General features: G+C 43.5%; 2 protein-coding genes across 2 annotated transcripts; both read left to right on the top strand.

Moving 5' to 3' along the window:
- The first annotated feature begins 2,682 nt into the window (after window positions 1-2,682).
- Window positions 2,683-11,483, top strand: LOC137630361 (uncharacterized). The gene is made up of 3 exons (XM_068361792.1): window positions 2,683-2,780; window positions 2,988-4,179; window positions 11,334-11,483. The coding sequence occupies exons 1-3, from the start codon at window positions 2,683-2,685 to the stop codon at window positions 11,481-11,483; spliced, it is 1,440 nt and encodes a 479-aa protein (XP_068217893.1).
- A 9,644-nt stretch (window positions 11,484-21,127) lies between these two features.
- LOC137630359 (uncharacterized) lies at window positions 21,128-21,883 on the top strand. Its single transcript, XM_068361791.1, has one exon. It carries the CDS (start codon window positions 21,128-21,130, stop codon window positions 21,881-21,883), a length of 756 nt encoding a protein of 251 aa, XP_068217892.1.
- The last annotated feature ends 967 nt before the right edge of the window (window positions 21,884-22,850 follow it).

Genomic DNA, 22,850 nt, shown 5'->3' with positions numbered 1-22,850 from the left:
ACAATAACACATAATATCTGTGTGTCTAGAGCATTAAAAAAATTCAGACCGTTGACGTGTACCTAGTTGACATTTTTCGTAATTGATTGTTAATATTCAATCAGATATTTATTTCCTCCTTATCCAGTCTGTTTCGTTCACATAAAATATCAAAATAATAAGGAAAAACATTCAATGAATAAAAGCTTAATAGTCTAAATTTTCCATGAACAAAGATGCAGTACAGACTTCTAGGAAAAGAGCAAAAGAAAAACTTGTATTTTCCTGATAGTCAGACCTTGAGGCTCATTGCCGTACAGTATTCTAGAAGTTTTGTTCCGGCTGTGACCAGGTTGTGGAATGATCTTTCTAATTGGGTAGTTGAATCGGTAGAACTTCAAAAGTTCAAACTTGCAACAAATGTTTTTATGTTGAACAGGCTGACATACATCTGTTTATATTATCTTTATTACTTGCTAAGTTAGAAAAGCAGAATGCTATAAGCTCAGGGGCTCCAACAGGGAAAATAGCCCAGTGACGAAAGGAAACAAGGAAAAATTAAATATTTTTTCAGAACAGCAACATCATCAAAATAAATATTTCCTATGTAAACTATAAAAATTTTAACAGAAAAAGAAAAAGAGAAATAAGAAAGAATAGTGTGCTCGAGTGTACCCTCAAGCAAGAGAACTCTAACCCAAGACAGTTGAAGACCATGGTACAAAGGCTATGGTACTACCCAAGACTGGAGAACAATGTTTTGATTTTGGAGTGTCCTCCTAGAAGAGCTGTTTACTATAACTAAAGAGTCGCTTCTACCTTTGCCAAGAGGAAAGTAGCCACCGAACGATTACAGTGCAGTAGTTAACCCATTGGATGAAGAAGAATTGTTTGGTAATTCCAGTTTGGTCAGGTGTATGAGGACACAGGAGAATCTATAAAGAATAGGCCAGACTATTCGGTATATGTGTTGTCAAGGGAAAAATGATCCGTAACCAGAGAGAAGGGTCCAATAAAGTACTGCCTGTTTTAATGTTGTTACTGTTTTTAAAATATTCTATTTTAATTGTTCATTATTTCTCATATCGTTTATTTATTTTCTTATTTCCTTTCCTCACTGGGCTAATATTCCCTGTTGAACCCCTTTGGCTTATAGCATCTTGGTTTTTTGAGTGGGGTTGTCGCTTAGCTAATAATATTGATAATAATATTTGTCAAAAATGAAATCAATATTACTGAACCGTAAGAAATAAGGCAATTCCAATTTTTTTATTCTAAAAAGTTCCCTTGAATGTGAAAGCATTAAATTGGAGCCTCTTGAGTGGAAGCACTCGCAGGAAATCAGATCTGTTTGAAAAAGTACATTCTTATTATTAAGACACACCCTTGTTTGCTTTGCCCAACGCACCTTTATTAGAAAGTTTAGCTTTACAGCTGTAACATCTACATTTATCCAGATTCGTTTAATGAGTTTGCGAGATTAGTAATGTCAGGATGCTAGAAAACTAAATCAATCAGTCAATCGAGGTGAGTAATACCTAATCTAACCCAACCCACCAATACATATGTTACGTTTATCTATATATATATATATATATATATATATATATATATATATATATATATATATATATATATATATATATATACTTATGAAACTGGTCTTGTGTAATGTCGGGAATTTCGAACTGATCAATCAAAATTCCCGCCATTTGACTCCACCTACGTTGCGTCAAATTGGAGGGAGAGGAGAGAACTCACGGGCGAATGAATGTGGTTCAAGACGAGAATGTTTTAGAACCAAAAGAGCAACCGCCTGGTAGGGGAGGCGCTGAGACTAAAGAAATCGACCACTTGTAATTTAAGATTAAGAAATATAATGTCCTTTTATTGTAACATGATAAAAAAATCCAATCTAGAAATTTAGGTTCAGGAAAAAATGCGGGAAAAAGGTGACGTCGGGGGTTGCAGAGGCCAGCTCTGCCTCTTTGATCCGACGTCCCCAACCACAGTAAGTCCTTAATTGTTCTCTCTCCCCCCCTAGTGTACCCAGGTCGGTTTCCATGTAGTTTTTGCTAGAGTTGTGTAAAATTTGTATCCGTAATTATTTAATCAATCCTTGTGCCAGGGGATCAGCGTTGTTTTGTAAAATACTTAAAAAGGGGTCGGTAAGGCGTTTATCGAGGTAACTTACTAAAAGTTTAATTAATTTTGCTTAATTTTAAGTCCGGTGCGGACTTAGTTTTTTTTCAGTAACGCATGTGGTCATTAAGTCAAGTGTCTCTTTGTATGTCGAGTAAAGGTTTATTTTTTGTATTTCTCTCGTATTAGATGATTATTTTTATAATAAATTTGTTAAAATATAGCCGTATTCTACTTAATTCCTGAATGGTTTTGAGAGGCTAGCATCTTCAAGGCCTTGTGATCCGCCCAGTACATCGGGCAATTTAGTAAACCGGTGAAATTTCGCCACATTTGGTCCTTCGAACCGGATCACAAGCGCTTCCCAGAGCCGGACAGGACTAAATTAGAATATGAGGCTGATTAGGAGAGAGAGGGAGAGTCGTAACAATTAAAAGGTCCTCAACGTCTCGGTGTGCGATCATCCACGTGTTAATTTTTCTTGAGTCCCCATCTTCATAACGTAAACGTAACCTTTCTTCTTGTTTTGTTAACCTCCCGTAATTAACGTAAATAGTCAGAATGGCGGTGGCCACGATCGTGCACATCGAGGCGTCGATGGGCCTAGTGAAAGACTTACTGAGCGAAACACAAAGGGTGCCATTAGAGACCTACTCTGAGTCCGTTTACCAGAATTTGGTAACGGAGTTGCAGGCAGAGGTCCGACAGCTAAAAGAGCTATACAAAAGCCAGCGCGTGAAACTAGAATCTAGTATTGAAGCCCGAATCAGGCACATGTTAGGTGAAGCTACACATACTTCCACCCTACTGTATAATAGGATAGACAAAGTGAAAAGCACTTCAATGGGGAATGTTGCCCTCCCCAGGTTGAAGCCGCTGCCTCTCCCCACGTTTGAAGGGGAAGTGCAAGAGTACGCATCGTACCGTGAACTCTTCACAATCCACATGGATAGAAGAGCTGATTTAGACGAAGTGTCTAAATTCACATATTTGCTGGGGACGTTGGGCAAAGAGCCGCTTAGAGTCGTAAAATCTTTAAGTGTAACCGCCGCGAACTATAGATTAGCGTTAGATCTATTAGACAAACAATATGGTAACGTACATCAGACGCTCGTGATTCTTCACCGAAAGTTAGCTAATATATTTGTACCATCACTAGACCCAGTAGAGCTCAAAAGGTTCCGTTTCGAGTTAACTATTATCATTGAACAAATTAAAAGGTTGAGTAAAGACGATATAGGCCAGGGCATGGTCATGAGTCTCATACATCAGAAATTGTCAGAGGGAAAGCTCTATCGGAAAGTGGTCAAACATTTAAGAAAATGTGATTATACATTGGATGAGTTCTTTGACGAGATAGATTTCATTATAAGAATGCTCGAGGACGATGCGTTGCAAAGAGGCAACAAACTCGAGCATGATAAAAGAAAAGACAACAGTGTAAGACCGAAATCCACACCTGTCCACAATAATTCTTGCCCATTTTGTAACGAACGACACCCGCCTCACGGCTGTCGCCAAGTAACTGACGTAGCTGCCAGACGTCGCATTTTGCTTAAGAGGGGCCTTTGCTTTAATTGCACAAAGTCAGGTCATTGTAGTGACAAATGTCCCATCCAAAGTTCTTGTAAGATTTGTAATGCCAAACACCACACCGCAATTTGCGATGATCACAATGCGGGAAGACGACTGCAATCTAACCCCCATAGTAATAATAGTCAATTAACAACGTCCCGCCCCGTAGTAAATGCGACGCCTACACAGAACGAACCTGCCCCCCGTCCATCCAAAGTTAAAGTAGAATCTAAACCATGCAAAAGTGCAAAGATTGCACAGAAATCTGATGTAGACCTCCCATGTACCCTCTTGCCAACCGCGATGGCAGACATATACCGAAAACAAGGTAACAAGCGAGTCCGCCTATTCCTTTATTCCGGGAGCCAAAGAAGCTTTATATCAGCGAAAGTCGCCAGTCAATTAGGCCTACCGGTGGTAGGGAAAGTGTCATTGAGTATAGCTCCATTCGGCTCCGCGGAAATAAGTGGACAGTACAACGTAGTGAGTTGTAGGGTTGAGATGGGAAAAAGAACAATGAGGATGAAGTTAGTGGCACACGAACACGTGGACGTCCCGATACATAACGCTGGTTATGTAAAGGTCAGACAACATCTGTTGAGCAAGGGAGTCACGTTAGCCGATCCAGCAAACCAATCAGATACCATGAAGAACGTACACATATTAGTTGGGGCTGATTATTTTAGCTATTTTATTATAGGTGTTGAAAAAATAGATGGGATAAATCTCTTCTTAACACATAATGGTATGTCCCCGTACGGGAAGGTGCCACAGTGGCTGCTCCAAGGGGAAAAGATCGAACAAGTAAGAACATTGAGAGTGTGCAGAATCACGAACGAGCCATATCTGTGTGATGTAGACGAGTGGTGGCGTTTAGACCGTGTTGGCATCGCCCCATCTGAGCAATACACTGTTCGCGAGGCCGAGGCCGTGCGAAAGGTATCGCAAAGCGTTGTGAGAAAACCTGAGGGATATCAGGTTAACCTACCATTCGGGTCGGATGCTAGGCCAGAAACAAATTATCGTAACGCTATGGCGCAGTTAGAGTCGTTGCAGACCAAATTCAGAAAGGATAGGAAATAATTTGAACAATATCAGGGAGTGATAGATAAATATATCAAAGCAGGTTTTATATCTGAGGTGAAAAATCCCATAGTGGAAGGTTATTACATGCCGCACTTTGGAGTAAGGAAAGGCAGCCGTACCACCCCCCTTAGAATCGTGTTCAATGCCTCGGCAAAGTCAAAGGGTTGTAAGTCAGTGAATGAATGTCTCTTACCTTGGCCCAATTTGGTAGAGGTAGCATATAGTTTAATCATAAGGTTTAGGTTGAACCGATATGCCATGTTAGCCGACATAAGTAAAGCATTCCATCGTGTTTTGTTAGATCCTCGTGATGCCAAATACACACGATTTCTGTGGCGCGAGGCAGCTGGTCGAGCGCTTACCTTCGCCTTTAGAGTCGTGGTGTTCGGCATCACAGCTAGTCCATTTTTGCTACAACAGATATTAAATTGTCATTTTAAAGAGGAAGGCCGGCCAGATTTAGTAAAATCTTTTTATGTCGATAACTATCTGGCCACATTTGAGGATTTAGAACATATGAGGCAAGAACATGAGTCTGTTAATAACATCTTAAAAGGGGCGGGTATGCCCTTGGAAGGGTGGGCAAGCAATCACTTGGCCTTCGATAGCGAGAAACAGTGGAGTGAGCCTGTGAGTGTGAACGTGCTGGGCTGCGATGGGCCCGGGACGTGGACAGATTGTGTGTGAAAGAAAGTAAGAAGATCTGTGAGTTGGGGGAGGAATGGGTGCCTACGAAGCGTAGGGTACTTTCCCTGTTAGTCTCCATTTACGATCCGATAGGTTTGATAACCCCATTATTTGTAAAGGGAAAACTTTTCCTCCAACAACTATGGGAGGATAATGTAGGTTGGGATGACGTGTTAGGAGAATAAAAGGCTAAACAGGCAAGTGAATTGTTGAATGATTTGAAAGCGGTGAGCGACATCACCTTTCAAAGATCGATAGGAAAAAGGGGTTTAGAACTCCATGTGTTCACCGATGCCAGCAGTAAGGCATATGGAGCAGTGGCGTATACCAGGGACGATTGCAAACGGGTAAGTTTAATTACAAGCAAAATGAGGATCACTCCGAAAGGGATGAGCAAACTGACGATCCCCAAGCTAGAGCTACTGGCCTTGTTGTTAGGAAGCAGACTAGCAAGAACTCTCAAGGAACTGATCGAGCCACGAGAAATAGTAATGTGGACTGACAGCAAGGTAACGTTGGCATGGGTAGCATCTCCCGATGCCAGGTCTCATAAAAATGTGTTTGTTTCTAACAGAGTGGCGGAGATTGTTTTTATTCTGCAGGTTTGTAGCTTCAGTCTGAACCATGTCCCAAGTCATCAGAACCCTGCCGATATCCTATCCAGAGGTGTAACGACTCGACAATTGCAAGTTAACTCCCTGTGGAGGAACGGTCCAGAATTCCTCAGGACCACGGGAAAGCCTGTTCCTTGCAAGGAGGAAGATCTACTACATCAAACTCACGTAGTAGAGGCGGTACAAGAGTTAAGGGAGGAGATGTGTCCTACCCCCCCCAGGCGAGATTTGGGACATCCTGAAAAGGGAAGTAGGGTTCCAATTCTTGTTGAGAGTAGTCAGACTAATTTTAAAGTTTACAAAGATAGAACGGCATCCGTTCAGTATTGTTGTCCAATTAGAGCAAAAACATTATTTGCCTATTGTTTATGCCTACTTAGAGGGCGGAGTCAGACCCCCTCGTGAAGTTGCTAATTTTGTCAGACAATTGAATCTAGTCTTAGTAGATAATCTCATCTGCACCAGGGGACGAGTGTCCCACGTAGAAGAAACTGTTCAGTTAATTCTCTTGCTAGCCAAAGGGCATTTAGTTAGGGTGTATTTAAATTATTTACATCAGTTACATTTGCATTGTGGGGTGAATACTCTAATAGGTATCTTTCGACAGAAATGTTGGGTGGCGGGTCTACGTTCCATTGCGAAGCGAACCGTGCGGCAATGCCCCGAATGCAAGCTAGCCTTCCAACCTCTCACGATACAGCCACCACTACCCCCCCCCCTGCCAAAGGAAAGGATCACCCTCACAAAACCCTTCACAGCAGTCGGAGTGGACCACACAGCAGCCATACAGACCGAAACGCGGGCAGGATACATACTCATCATAACCTGCATGGCTAGCAGAGCCGTGTACCTTGACCTTTGTCCCTCCTTGGAAGCAGAAGAATTCGTGTTAGCACTAAGACGGTTTAGTGCCACCCATGGTGCCCCGCAGCTCATCATGTCCGATAACCATCAAACCTTCAAAGCTGCCAGCCACCTCCTTCAGGGACTTTACGAAGAAGATGAAGTCCAGCAGTTCTTGAGGAAAACTGGCATAAAGTGGCGGTTTCAGACGCCCCGTGCACCTTGGAAAGGTGGGTTCTTCGAGCATTTGATAGGAGTAACGAAACGGACCCTCCAGATAGCCCTCGGAAAGAAGTACCTGCCGGACGCCCACGTGCTAACCCTCGTGAAAGAAGCAGAAGCAGTGGTGATCAATTGGCCGCTTATGTACAGCGGTGACGAGCGCGAGGATGAAGTCCTCACCCCCTCCCATTTGCTAAGAGGACACCAAGTCCACCTCATGGCACCAATCTTGCCGGACGACCATCCCAACGCAACCTTCACCTCTCGGAAGCTACCTGATCGTTACCTAAGACTGACAGATTCATTGAAGGCCTTCCGAGAACGATGGAGAAGGGAATACTTGAGTGCCTTGAGAGCCCGGCACGACTGTCAGTCCGGGAAACCCTCCAAGCTGCACCCCGGAGACATCGTGCTAGTTAAACAAGAGAATAAGAAAAGAGCTACATGGCCTCTTGGACGTGTCGTGGAGACGTATCCTGACGACGACGGAGTCGTGCGTTCGGCCAAAGTGTTGTTCGAGGGTGTCGAGTCGCTGCGAGCTGTCAGCCACCTGGTTCCCCTAGAAATAGCCCCCTCTGAGGATCCCGGTGGAGGAGAAGACGACGACGACGACGGCGATGACGGAGAAGAGGGAGCATACAGTTCGACAGCAGGAATGCCAGGGATAGTGGAGACGTCTGGGGATGACCAGGATATGGCACCAGCTACAACTCAACAACCAGTCACAGGAACGGTCGACAACGACGATAAAGGCGAGAACTATGCAGTTAGTGAGAGAAGTGAAAATGAAACTGAATCAGAGCAGACGAACGCACAAGGACGTTCTGCACGCCCATTGAGAAGGGCTGCCGTGAAACAGCGAGAACTGATGGACTGTCTGCTGAAAGGTGACGTTATATAAAACGTAGCTGCAAACAGTGAGTGAAAAAGGGGAGTGTCCTATCTGGAAGGTAGGGAGGGTGGAGTTTGTGAGGTGTGCATGAATCTGCGGAAGTTGGAAGTGAGTAGGGCGTGGAGAACGGGGACGGGATGGTCTCTCGTGCGTACAGACCGAGCGTTGCACAGAACCAGCCCCTCCCTCTTGTACTCCATCAAGTAATAGCCTGTATGTAGCAGCGCTATATAAGTATCGATTAATGTGAGTAAAGGCAAACTGAACTTGGTATTGTGTGAATAAGATTCAATTGCTATTTTTTTATTGTCTTAGGCCCATTGCCTAATTGCCTTTGCATTTGAATTGTCATGTATGCATTTCCATTGCTATTTTTTTGCCATTTTCTGATTGTCTTAGGCCCATTGCCTAATTGCCTTTGCATTTGAATTGTTATGTATGCATTTCCATTGCTATTTTTTGGCATTTTCTGATTGTCTTAGGCCTATTGCCTAATTGCCTTTGTATTTGAATTGTTATGTATGCATTTCCATTGCTATTTTTTGCCATTTTCTGATTGTCTTAGGTCCATTGCCCAATTGCCTTTGCATTTGAATTATGTATGCATTCCCATTGCTATTTTTGGTTTGTTTTAGGCCCATTGCCTACTTGCTTTGCCATTTGAATTCTGTAATATGTATGTGTACATTACCGCTAATTTCTGCTGTTCCTTATGTGTATTATACACGAGTACATTTCAATTGCTAGGCCCATTGCCTAATTTGAGCTGTTGTATGGCTACATGTAGATTATTAATTGTGTTTATTGCCCAGGGGTAACATTGCTGTGTGTTGTACATTATGCGTACTCTGTTCGAGTCGTTGCGGAGCGCTACGCAGCGAGCCTAACAGAGTCTCGGAGTAAGTCACTCCCCCCACCCCGAGTCCAGCCTTGTCCAATTGACCGACGTTTCATCGCTCCTTATTTTGGGGCGTGGAGGATGTCGAGAATTTCGAACTGATCAATCAAAATTCCCGCCATTTGACTCCACCTACGTTGCGTCAAATTGGAGGGAGAGGAGAGAACTCACGGGCGAATGAATGTGGTTCAAGACGAGAATGTTTTAGAACCAAAAGAGCAACCGCCTGGTAGGGGAGGCGCTGAGACTAAAGAAATCGACCACTTGTAATTTAAGATTAAGAAATATAATATCATTTTATTGTAACATGATAAAAAAATCCAATCTAGAAATTTAGGTTCAGGAAAAAATGCGGGAAAAAGGTGACGTCGGGGGTTGCAGAGGCCAGCTCTGCCTCTTTGATCCGACGTCCCCAACCACAGTAAGTCCTTAATTGTTCTCTCTCCCCCCCTAGTGTACCCAGGTCGGTTTCCATGTAGTTTTTGCTAGAGTTGTGTAAAATTTGTATCTGTAATTATTTAATCGATCCTTGTGCCAGGGGATCAGCGTTGTTTTGTAAAATACGTAAAAAGGTCTCGGTAAGGCGTTTATCGAGGTAACTTACTAAAAGTTTAATTAATTTTGCTTAATTTTGAGTCCGGTGCGGACTTAGTTTTCTTTCAGTAACGCATGTGGTCATTAAGTCAAGTGTCTCTTTGTATGTCGAGTAAAGGTTTATTTTTTGTATTTCTCTCGTATTAGATGATTATTTTTATAATAAATTTGTTAAAATATAGCCGTATTCCTCTTAATTCCTGAATGGTTTTGAGAGGCTAGCCTCTTCAAGGCCTTGTGATCCGCCCAGTACATCGGGCAATTTAGTAAACCGGTGAAATTTCGCCACATGTAAAGTAAATAATTTATTAATGAATTTTATTTATGTATTTCGTTTGTGAGGTGAATAGCCAGCTCATAGGGGGAGTTTTTCTCATGTAGGTATAATGTTGTATGTAAATTACGTTGGAAGTTTGTCGTTAATTTCATTGTATTCTTCATTCAAGTCCATATATGTAAATTTACTATATTTTTAGGAATTAACTTTTTATTTCACATATTTTATTACGAAGTGTTACGTAATCTGTTTAAGAATGTTATATGATCCTACGAGGTGTGAACGAGGGCTTATATAATTTTCTTTTATGTTTTCATGAGGTATTGAGTCATGTTTGTGAGGAAATACGCAATTCTCATATTTGCCACGTGTTTTGGAAGGTTTTTGAAAAACCCAGAGTTAAGATCATCTTTTTTTTTCTTACTCGAGGACAAAGGAGGGGGGAGCTAGCTGAGACAGAGTTGTCTCGCTGCTGCGTTGGTATGCTTTGACCTAGAATAATCTAGAAGCTACTAAGTCCATATATATGTGCCCCTAGGGATGCGTAGGTCAGAAAAGAAAGAACTTGTCCTGTGAACGTGCCAAAGTACATCTTCCTCTCTCTAGTGCCTTGTGTGAGTCCTATCTAAAGTGATTAAGTTTGATTACAACATATATCGTTTGTAGTGTGTTGAAACGTTATGGAAGACATTAAAGGTGATTTTAGATTTATTGAGTTGTGGTGAGTACTGGTATTGTGTAAATCTTCGCAACTGACCCAGGGAGATTTATGTAAAAACGGAAGTATACTTATTTTGACATTACTTCATACGAGCTAAAAGCTCGTCAATTTATCAGTTACTTAATGTAATTTCTAGAAGATTTTAATCCTTAGAGTGCTAAAGGTTCAGTATTTTCATCAAGTATCAAGATTAAATGATGGTGTAAAATCTAACATCCACCGAAACAAGTTATTATATAATTTTCAGCGTGTAAACATTATTTTTGTCTTAATGTAAGTTTTGCTTAGACCTAATATTTTGAGTGATTTATTTTTTTCCATGTAAATTCTTTCAAAGTGCTGTAAATTTTATAGAATATATTTATTTTTGTATAGAGTATTATTTCAATTCCAGTGTTTATTTCAGTACCCACTCATATCTCTGTTAAAGAATAGAAGTAAGAGGATGTTTAAATAAAATAGTTCTTAATGATAATTACCCAGTTTTGTTTTGAGTTTCCTTAAAAGACCTTTCGAGAGGCTGTGTAACTTTCCAGCCGTAATATATATAATATTGTATTTTGGTTCCCAGACATGGGACTATCATATAATATATTTTTGGTGCCCAGACCCTTGGGATAAAGCAAGTCTGTTTTAAATATTGATGATAAGAGGGTCGTGTTTTGATTAAAGGTTTGAACAATATAATGTGGATAGGATTCTGTGTATTGTTAGGATAATTTTTTGGAGAGGTTAAACTTTTTTGTAAAGTTGAGATAGCACACTTTAATATTCAAGAGTTTTTGAATAACCCAAATGTTCAGGAATTGTCAGAAGCTAATGTAACTAAAGCTCAGTTGCTTTATATTTTATTGGCATGTGGTGGCCATGCAACGAGTGGAATAGCCTTAAAAGCGTTAATGAACTCGGGGAAATGGTCGGAACAAGATATTGCAGCAGCTCGTGAACTGTAGGAGGAAGCTGAAGAAGAATTTGTAGCGAAGCGAGGACCTGTTGACCTAAAAACTGAACGCATAGAAGCAGAAAGGGATGTAAAAGCTGAGATTCAATGAATTGCAGCGGAAGAGAATTTGATTAAGTTGAAGATGATAACAGAAGAGGAAGAAGAAGCACAACATGCGCAGGAAATGAGAGGAAGACAGGTAGAAAGACAGACAGAAGAAGCACGGCATGTGAAGGAATCGGAACTGTTGAATGCTCGTGCAAGGTTAGTAACTCAGATGTTTGATGTGGCAAATGCACAGATGTTGATCCCGAAATTTGGAGAAGCTCCCAATGATTTCTTCACTCATTTTGAAGAGTCCCGTTGATGATGGAATGACCAGAAGGCAAATTAGTGCACAGTGTATTGATTGGGAAATGCCACAGTGCTTATCTTTACTTATCTCAGGACCAGAGGAAGGAATATCAAGAAGTGAAGAGGGTCGTGCTGCAAGTATACCAGATTCCCCCTGAATATTATAAGGAAAATTTCCGAAGTTTGTGGAAGGACGAGGAAATGACTTTCCTGGATTACGCTTATCAGGTACGATGATGTTTTAATAGATAGATAAAGGCTGCTAACGTAAGGGAAATGGCTGATTTAGAAAAATTGATAGTACTTGAACAGTATCTACGAGGAATTCCTGAACATATTCGAACGTACTTGAGAGAGAGAGAGGTGAGGAAACTTAATAAAGCCGCTTCGCTGATTGAAGATTACAGTATTATCAGTTGTAAACCCCCCTCCGGTATAAAGTTTCAACCGTCATTCCGACCAAGTGTCAAGTATTTGCCGAACCATAGAAACCAGTTCAGTAATAACTATGTGAACAAGTTCAATAGTTACATCGGAAGTAGCCCTGGTACTGTCCCTAAGTAAAATGTGATAGTTCCACAGCATCAATCGTCAAATCGTCCTCCTTCAAGTATCGTGAAAGACAGGCAGAGGGTTAATATTGTCTGTTTTAAGTGTGGCAAGAGAGGCCATATCAGTAAGGAATGTTGATCAAATCAACCAAAAGCAGTTGCTTAAGTGATTAAGGATTATTTGACTTCACAGAATTTGAAGAAGAAGAAACAATTGGAAAGGACGAAGAGGAAAATAAATCAGCCAACGTTTACACGACGAACAGGACAAACCCAAACAGCGTGGATACCTTTAAACCATATATTAATGAAGGTATATTAGCAGCACTAGATGGGAGTGAGTGAACCCCGGTCAAAATATTGCGTGCCACAGGTTGCAACTATAGTTTGATGATACGAGAAGTACACCCATTGGTGGATCAGTCTCTCACAGGAGACTTGGTTATTTGGAAGGGAATAGGAGGGGAAGAGTTTACCGGTATTTTCCGCTTGAAACTATCATGCGAGTTGGTGACAGGTAATTTTGACTTTGCAGTAAAGGATTCATTGGTTGTTGAAGGAGTAGACGTCCTGCTGGGTAATGAGGTTAGTGGAGCGCCATTTGTGGCTTGTTCCTTTGTAACAGAGAAATCATTGAAGTATAGTCCTATGACTGAACTCGAGAAGGACTACCCATATCTGTTTTCCTAGTTGTGTGATGACTAGGAGTATGATGAAGAAAGTGGCTATAAAAGAAGAGAAAGAACCCGAAGGATTGATGAACTTAGAGGATTTATTTTCCGAATAAGAGGATTTCCTTGACAGTACACAAGAGGAAAAATCACAAGTAAGCCCTAGAGGAGAGGAACGACAGATGAGCATACAAGAGGACAAAGAAGAAATGGACCAGGAATAAATAAAAACTCAGCGTTAGTAGTAGGACAAGTGAGTAGGAAAAGGCTGATAGGATTGCAATGGAAGGATGCAACATTAACAGAGTTGTTGTACCATGTGGTGGATGAGGCGGAGGCACAGCAGTCTCCAACCTGTTAATATCTTAAGGATGGATTGCTTATGAGGGAGCATAGGCCCACCGATATCCCTGGGAATGCTGAATGGGGGATATACAGTCATATATTGATTTCCACACCGTTAGGAAGACAGAAGATGACAGAGAAGATTATGAAACACTTTTTTCTGGTCTGGATGAATAAGGATGTGAGCTAGTTTTCCCGTGCATGTCACGTATGTCAGATGTCTGGAAAGCCAAACGAGTATATTAAGAAAGCTTCCTTACACCCGATAGAAGTGCGAAGAGAACCCTTCAGCAAGGTAATGATCGACATTGTGAGACCTTTACTAAATTACGAAAAAAGGTCACGAAAATATGTTAATCTTGATGTGTCCAGTGAAGAGATACCCAGAAGCCATACCCGTCAGGAACGTCAGTGCCAAAATAATCACTGAGAAGTTACTAGACTCTTTTACTAGGTATGGTATTCCGGAAATTGTTTAAATTGATCGAGGAACAAATTTCACATCAAAATTATTCAAGGACATAACGAAACTGTTGGATGTGAAACATCCGAAGACACAAGGTTAATTAGAGAGGTTTCATCAAACTTTGAAAAGTATTTTAACGAAGCTCTGCAAGGAAATGGGGAATGAATGGGATATCTGACTACCGTTGATGTTATTTAAAGTACATAATACATATCAAGAAAGCATGGGCTGTAGCCCGAATTAAATAGTATTTGGACGAGAAGTGCGAGGACCGATTAAAATGTTAGCAAAAAAATGGAAGGACCAAGAGGAAACAGATGGAAAATCTGTCAAGAATTTGAGGAAAAGAATAGGCGAGATAAGTAAATTTTCCCTAGTAAACCTTAAAACGAGTCAAGAAAAAAGGAAGAAAAGGTTCGATATGAAAAGTAAGGACAGACAGTTTTCGGTAGGACAACAGGTATTGGTTTTCCTGCCAATTAGGAAATTCCCACTCACCAGCAAGTTTCAAGGACCATTCAAGATTTTGGAGAAGATCAGTGACCTGACGTACGTTATCGAAACCCCAGTAAGAAGGAAAAGTCAAAGGAAAGTTCACGCTAACCTACTGAAACCCTACTTAACCGAAAACGAGACCAAAGCTTCATAGGTGTGTATGGCGCAAACCATACCATCCACGGAAGACAATGATGAATATGAGTTAGGGACGGTAAGCAAAGTGAATATTTTGTCTATCATTCAGAATCTGGAAGGGAAATTAACTCATTTGAACCAAGAGCAACAAGAGGAATGAAGCCTATTAATTAGAAGTTTCCCTTGAATTGTCTTGGACGTCCCGAAACGAACCAACCTGGCAAAGCATGAGATACACCTCAAAACAACGGAAAGACCATTGAAACAATGCACTTATCGACTGTCGCTGTATTACCGAGAAGTCATGAGAAAAGAAGTGGACTATTTGTTACAAAACGGATTAGCCCTTACAGTTCTCCATGATTGCTCATGAAAAAACTGGACGGATCTTTCAGGATATGTACGGACTGCCGAAAATTGAATTTGATCAGTATGGCCGATAATTATCCATTGCCGCTCATTGACCAACTACTCGACAATATTGGACAAGCAAGGTTCGTCTCCAAGATGAACTTGTTAAAAGGCTATCATCAAATTCCTTTGGACGACAACGCAGAATTGTTATCAGCTTTTATAACCCCGTTTGTGTTATATCAATACACCGTTATGCCATTTGGTCTAATGAACGTCCCCACTACTTTTTAATGTGTGATGGATAATCTTCTAGGATTGATAGAAGGAGTAGGCGTATATCTCAACATTTTTTTCGGTCCTTTGCTGAAAGGTTCTCCTTATACTTCCATCGGTCGTAAGGGAGCTTCCTTGATGCACTCATTGGGCTTTTCACCCGTCTGACATTTTTTCCTTCCATTTCTTCTTGATCCTTCCATTTTTCTGCTAACATTTTAATCGGTCCTAGTACTATTCGTCCTAATAACATTTCATTCCGGCTACATCCCATGCTTTCTTGATAAGCATTACGTACCTTGAATAACATCAACGGTAGTCTAATATCCCATCCATTCCCCGTTTTGTTTCAGAATTTCGTTAACATACTTTTCAGAGTTTGATGAAACCTCTCTAATGCACCTTGGGTCCAGATGATAAGCAGTTGATAGCTGTTGTTTCACATCCAACAGTTTCATTACGTCCTGAAATAATTTTGACGAGAAATTTGTTCCGCGGTCAATTGGAATGATTTCCAGTATACCAAACTTCGTAAAAATGCCTGCTAACTTCTCAGCGATTATTTTGGCACTGATGTTCCTAATAAGTATGGCTTCTGGGTATCTCGTTACAGGGCACATCAAGGTTAACATATATTCGTGACCTATGTCTATCATTACCTTGCTGAAGGGTTCTCCTCGCACTTCTATCGGGTGTAAGGGAGCTTTCTTAATGTACTCGTTCAGTTTTCTAGTCATTAGACATATGTGATATTCACGGTAAAACTGGCTCACGTCCTTAAGCATGCCAGGCCAGAAAAAGTGTTGCATTATCCTCTCTGTCGTCTTCCTTATCCCCATATGTCCCGTCTTGTGGACGACGGCGATCACCTGTATTCTCAACGGTGCAGGAATTAATATCTGCCAATATATCCCCCATTCAGCATTCCCAGGGATATCAGCGGGTCTATGCTTCCTCATGAGCAACCCATCATTAAGATAATAAAAGGTTGGAGACTGCTGTGCCTCCATCTCGTCCACCACATGGTACAATAACTCTGTTAACGTTACATCCTTCCGTTGCAATCCTATCAGCCTTTTCCTACTCACTTGTCTTAATCCTAACGTTTAATATTCCATTTCTTCTTTGTCCTCTTGTCAGCTCGTCTGTCGTTCCTCTTCACTCGGGCCTACTCCGGAGTTCTCTTCTTGCGTACCATGTTTGGAATCCTCTTCTTCTGAAAACAAATCCTGCAAATTCATTGCTCCTTCAATTTTTTTTTTTTTCAGAAGCCACTTTCTTCTTCATACTCCTTGTCGTTACACAACTATGAAACAGATATGGGTAGTCCTTCTCGAGTTCAGTCGTAGGACTATTTTTCAAAGGTTTCTCCATTGCAATGGGGCAAGAAACAAACAGCGCCCCACCAACCTCATTACCCAGCAGGACATCTATTCCTTTGACAACCATTGAATCCCTTACCGCAAAGTCAAAATTACCTGTCTCCAACTCGCATGACAGTTTTAAGTGAAAAATAGGGGTGACCTCCTCGCCTCATATTCCCTTTAAAATAACCAAATCCCCTGTGATAGACTGTTCCACTAACGGGTGTACTCCTCGTACCACCACATTATGGTTACAACCTTCTTCTTTGTCTTCAACTTTTCCCACTTCTTTGTGGGGTTGATGTTTCTGGTCAGCTTTCTCCATTTATCTCTGTCCCACACTTCATTACCGGTTAATCCCTTTGATTGAAGGTCCTCCTTGATGCAGTTCCCTCACCTTCGTTTTGGTCTCCCTCTCCTTCTCGTTCCCTGTACCTCCATTTCCATCACTCTCCTCCCAATCATATACTGTGCATCTCTTCTCATGACATGACCATTCCACCTCAGTTTACTTTCTTGGATCTTATCTGATAGTTTTCTAACTCCTGTGGTACCCCTAATTACCTCATTCCATATCTTATCTCTTCTTGTCACCCCACACATCCATCTCAACATTCTCATCTCTGCCACATACATCTTCTTCTCTTCTGTCTTCTTTATTGCCCATGTCTTCGCTCCATACATCATTGACGGTCTCACAACTGTCCTGTGTATTTTACCTTTCAACTTAACCCCTATTTTCCTGTCGCATAGTACTCCACGCTTTTTTTCAAATTCTTCCATTCTGCTTGTATTCTGTGGTTTATTTCTGCCCCCAGATCACCATCCTCTGCAACTGTTGATCCTAAATACCTGAAATTTTCAACTCTTTTTTTCAATCTCTCTCCTTGTAAACTAACTTCCCCATTCTCGCCATTTTTCAATCTCAAATACTCTGTCTTTTTCATGCTGATCTTCAATCCCTTGTAAGGACATCGCTCCCTCCGTCGTTCAGCATTCTCATCGAATTTTCCATTTCATTTGAATTCTCCTTTTGCCACACTGTGGCTATTTGTATATTTGTTCCACTCCCTCAGAGCTACAATTTCATGTATTTCTCATTACATTACATTATTTCATTAACTTGCATTTCGAGTATTTGTACGTGTGAAGAAACACTCTTTGTGGCGGTTGGTTCCTGCTAGATTGGCGCCAGCGCGCGTGCTACATTTCCGTCCGCACCTTAATATATATTCTCGCACCTGTTTGAATAAACCATCAGTTGTTGGTGATAGCTCGTCTCACTGTCCTTATAACTGGTGACCCCGGAGTTGAAGTAGCATCAGCGGTTTTGGCTTTGCCATTAACGGACTCATTACGGCCGTGCTACCTTCTTTTACTCCGTTACTATAGGCGTGAGCTTCGGCCTTTGGTTATACCAGACCTTGGTGCGTTTGTAAGGCAGTAGGATGAGCTTATCCGACATTTAACCTTCTCACCTCTTCGCCGACTCGTCGACTGACCACAATGGTGGATTCAACCCGCCCATCACGCCCAACGGCCTCGCCTCCACACCCAAAGTCAAACTGCTGCTGTTTTCTCAACACAACACCGCTTCCTGGTTCCTGAGAGCAGACGTACTCTTCTGAGTCGCTAGGCTCAGCGACTCCTGCGCCAAGACCGACATCGTTCTCACCTCCATCCCAGAGGAGGTATTCGACAAGATTTCCCCATGGCTCGACGCCCAGGCTGGCCAAGTTTCCTACGACGACCTGAGAACGAAACTAATCAGTATCTACTCACTCTCTGTTTCAGCGAGGGCACAGGAGGTCCTGGATCGCCGGCAAACCCATGGGTGACATCTCTCCTGTCGAGGCGTGGGACGAGTTGACCCGCCTGCTAATGCTTCCCGAGACCAACAGCAACGGCCGACGGCGCAAGATTAGCCTATCTCGCGAGATTTTCCTTCGACGCCTGCCGCAGGACGTAAGGGCCCAATTGACGGACGCAGACACGCTTCCGATGAACGAACTCCTGTCAAAGGCTCAGAAGCTCCACGAGGCTTCTAAAGCATCCCGCCTCGGAGCATCATCATCAGTATCGTCTTCGTTCTCCTCCTTTAGCTGCTCATCCATAGACTCTTCAGCGACGCTTCCTACCGACGATGACGAGATCAACGCTCTGGCAAGGAGGAAACCACCGCAACCGACATGTCCGAGCCCTAGGCCTAATCCAGCGTGGTGTTTCTAGCATCACCAGTTCGGCAACGACGCCAAGAAATGTAGGGCACCATGCAATTTCCCTAGAAGATGACGCCAGAAGAAACCACCTACCACCATCGCAGCTGCAGGAAACCATAGCAAGAATGGTTTTTATATCCTCGACACCGTTTCCAACCATAGACTTATGGTCGACACCGGTACTATGCATTCAACGTTCCCACCATCACAAGCCGACCTAGACCGTGGTCCCAGCAAAGACGCCCCCTCGCTCGTCATCGCCAACGGGTCTCCCATACGGTGTTATGGGACTAGGGTCCTCAGGATATCTATCAGGGGCCGTTCGTATTCCTGGCTCTTCGCCATCGCTGACGTCAGTCGGCCCCTCCTCGGTGCAAATTTCCTCGCTCACCACGGACTACTTGTCGAGGTTGCTGGGAAACGCCTCATCGACACAAGAACCTGCCGGTTCCGCGCCCCAAGAGCAAGCCCTGCCACAATGTCCGTATTCACTGTAATGACGCAGCCCTACGCCAACCTTCTGCAGGAATTTCCTGACGTTTTCAAGCCCGAGCTCCGCCAATCGCCAGGATCCCCCTCCAAGCATGGGATCTACCACCACATCAAGACGACGGGACCTCCTACACATGCCAAATTCCGCCGCCTCCCACCCCAGAAGCTGAGGGACGCCAAACGCGCTTTTGAGGACATTGAACGCATGGGTATCTGTAAGAAAGCATCGAGCCCCTGGGCATCTCCCCTCCACAAGGTAAAGAAGCCTGACGGGACCTGGAGACCTTGCGGCAATTACAGACGCTTCAACCTCATCACAACGCCCGACCACTACCCTCTGCCCAACATGCAGGACCTGACGAATGCGTTGCATGGCGCGAAACACTTCACCAAGATGGACCTTCTCAATTCTTATTTCTAGGTCCCCGTATTTCCAGAGGACATTCCAAAGACTGCCATTGTGACACTATTCGGATCCTACACCTTCGCATACTCAACCTTCGGTCTACGCAATGCGGGGGCAACCTTCCAACACCTAATGGATAGCCTCCTAGGCGACCTACCATTCTGCGTCTTGCATTTATCGAAACGTACAATCAGGCCATTCTCCTGCAGGCGTTTGAGAACAGCGCGGACGCGCCTCCGGTGTTCCTCCTTGGTCCTTGAGAATTCAAGGACCAAGGAGGAACACCGGAGGCGCGTCCGCGCCGTTCTCAAACGCCTGCAGGAGAATGGCCTGATTGTACGTTTCGATGAATGCAAGTTCGGCGCTGAAGGAGTGGACTTTCTTGGTCATCGAGTGTCCTCGAGTGGGGTAAAACCCATGACAACCAAGGTGGACGCCATCAGGAAGTTCCCAACACCTACGACCACCCACTAACTTCAGGAGTTCCTGGGGATGGTCAATTACTACAGGCGCTTCATCAACATCGCACAGACCCTGACCCCCCTCGACGACGTCCTGAAGGGAAAGGCGAAGAAACTTGAGTGGGGTTCCCCACAACAACACGCATTCACCAGGACAAAGGACGCCCTTGCAAACACCCCCACTTTGACGACAACGCCCCTCTGCGACTGACGACCGACACCAGCAATGTCACCTGTGGAGCTATGCTGGAACAGTTCGTCGATGGTTCTCCACGACAGTTGGCATTCTTCAGCAGAAAGCTGAAACCCACCGAAACAAGATACAGCACCTTTGACAGGGAGCTCCTCGCTGTTTACCTCGCCGTCCGCCACTTCAGGTACATCTTGGAGGGCACACCCTTTACCATCACGGCGGACCATCAACCCCTCGTACACGCCTTTACAAAATCAAAAGACGCATGGTCCTCCTGACAACAACGCCATCTCGCAGCAATCGCCGAATTCGGGTGCACCATAAGGTACGTTCCTGGAAAGGAAAACCCATTCGCAGACGTCCTTTCAAGGATTGAAATCGACGCAATCCATCTGGGAATTGACTACGCCGACCTCGCATCCGAGCAGCGCAACGACCAAGAGGCACAGGATCATCTGACGGGGTCATATACGCTCAAGATAACTGCAATTCCTCTCGGGCCGGCAGGAGTAACCATCCTCTGCGACACCAGCACCGACCGCCCACGTCCCTGGATTCCCGGTTCCTGCAGAAGGAAGATATTCGACATCATCCATGGACTTTCACATCCCTCGGGACACACCACTGCTCGCCTCCTGTCTGAGAAGTTCATCTGGCCAGGGATCAAAAAGGACGCCGGGGAATGGGCGAAGGCATGCGTCAATTGCCAGACAAGCCGTCACACCGAATCAGGGATAGGTGATTATCCCCAACCGAAAAAGCGTTTCGGTCACATCCACATCGACGTCGTGGGACCTTTGCCGTCTTCGGGATCTCCTCGCTACCTGCTGACTATCATCGATCGCTCCCCGAGGTGGTTAGAAGCATCACCGATGACCGAAGCTACGACCCAAGCATGCGCCGAAGCCCTTCTGTCGGGCTGGGTGAGCAGATTTGGCGTTCCTGACGACATCACGACGGACAGAGGCCCCGCTTTCCTGTTGGAGATATGGCTTGCTCTGGCAAACCTGATGGGAACGACACTCCACAGCACCACGGCATACAACCCCGCAGCAAACGGCATGGTCAAACGAACTCATCCCGCCCTCAAGGCGTCCCTGATAGCGAGCTGCACCGACGCGGACTGGAAATCACGCCTTCCTTGGGTACTTCTCGGCCTTCGCACCGGCCCTCGCGCAGATGGCGAGACATCGCCCGCCGAAAAGGTTTACGGAGAGGCGCTCACAGTTCCTGGCGAATTCTTTCCCACATCAACCGACGATACGCTGCTGGATCACCTTAGGGACATCGCCAGGAAGTTCAGGCCATGTCTTGAAACTTACCAGGACAGAACTAAGCATTTCAAGCCAAGGAACCTGGACGACTGCGGATATGTTTTCATCCGCGTCGACGCTCATCGACAGCCGCTGACCAGACCCTATCGCGGCCCCTACCGAGTCATCAGTAAAACGACGAAAGCCTTCCTTCTCGACATGCATGGCCAGGAGGACTGGGTCTCAATAGACCGCGTGAAACCGGTGTTTTCGAAGGAAGCGTCACTGCCTCCATGGGACCTGGCAGATCCAGAGTGCCACCTCAAAACAAGGCGCTCAATGAGAAGAAGAGCAACAAACGATGGCGAGAGGTAGCTATCCATACGCTGACCGCCGACGCGCCCCTTCGTTCAAGAACAAGAGGAGCCCTCCGACGCCCGAAACGATACGAAGACTAAACTTAGATTAAGACAAAAATGTTAGGATCTGAAAATTATACAATCACTTGACTTTAAATGTTAAATCTGAATAAACCTTGGACTAAGACAAAAGAAATACTCACGAAAATTATACAATCACTTGTTTCGCTTGAAATTAAACCTGAATACAATATTTAAGTTTGACATTTAATGAAAATAGATAACCAGATCGCAATACAAATACCTAACCTTTCTACGGGGCTGTTTACAAAATCTCTAAGAGAATTTTTATATGTACTCACTATGATTACAAATACTCATCACACCAAAACTTTGAATTTTCAATGAACACTGTTAAAAAATACACTGAGCTGCATGCGAGAGTGAGAGAGAGGGGAGATGGCGAAATTATGGCTGGAAATCTCTATCTGTCTATCTAACCCTGAGGGTCACCTTTATAAGAGACTTGGCTACTTCCAGAATGTTCCAAATAGTTTTGGAAGCGTGGGGGATTGGCCTAAGGTGTCAGAGTTACCAAGTATTTATCTCTCGAACGTGTATTCACACAATGCCAGGCGGCTCTCTCAGTGAGCTACTTTCGCCCACCCTTTGTCTCCGAAATACAAAAAAGATAACATCTTATCACTAGGTTTTTTGCAAATATCCCAAAGCACATGGTACCCAAAACAATTGCGTATTTTCTCTCAAACATGATGCAATACCTCATAAAAATACAAAAGAACATTACACAAGTCCTTGTTCATATTTCATATGGTCACATAACACCCTTAAATATTTATGTATGACTTTATATAAAAAATACGTGAAATAAAAAGTTAATTCTTAAAAATAACGTAAATTTACATATACTAACTTGAATAAAGAATACAATGAAATTAACAACGAAAGTCTTGTATATTTTA

The sequence above is a fragment of the Palaemon carinicauda genome, chromosome 38 (assembly GCF_036898095.1).
Source record: "Palaemon carinicauda isolate YSFRI2023 chromosome 38, ASM3689809v2, whole genome shotgun sequence".
Classification (NCBI taxonomy): Eukaryota; Metazoa; Arthropoda; class Malacostraca; order Decapoda; family Palaemonidae; genus Palaemon; species Palaemon carinicauda.
This window is presented reverse-complemented; position numbering and strand designations above follow the sequence as displayed.

Bases quoted from the DNA above. Each gene is read 5' to 3' on its own strand.
- LOC137630361 (XM_068361792.1), top strand. From the start codon at position 2,683: ATGGCGGTGGCCACGATCGTGCACATCGAGGCGTCGATGGGCCTAGTG. The intron at 2,781-2,987 runs GTCCGTTTACCA...TGCCCTCCCCAG, and splicing joins CCATTAGAGACCTACTCTGA to GTTGAAGCCGCTGCCTCTCC. The intron at 4,180-11,333 runs GTGAGTTGTAGG...CCAAATGTTCAG, and splicing joins TAAGTGGACAGTACAACGTA to GAATTGTCAGAAGCTAATGT.
- LOC137630359 (XM_068361791.1), top strand. From the start codon at position 21,128: ATGACCGAAGCTACGACCCAAGCATGCGCCGAAGCCCTTCTGTCGGGC.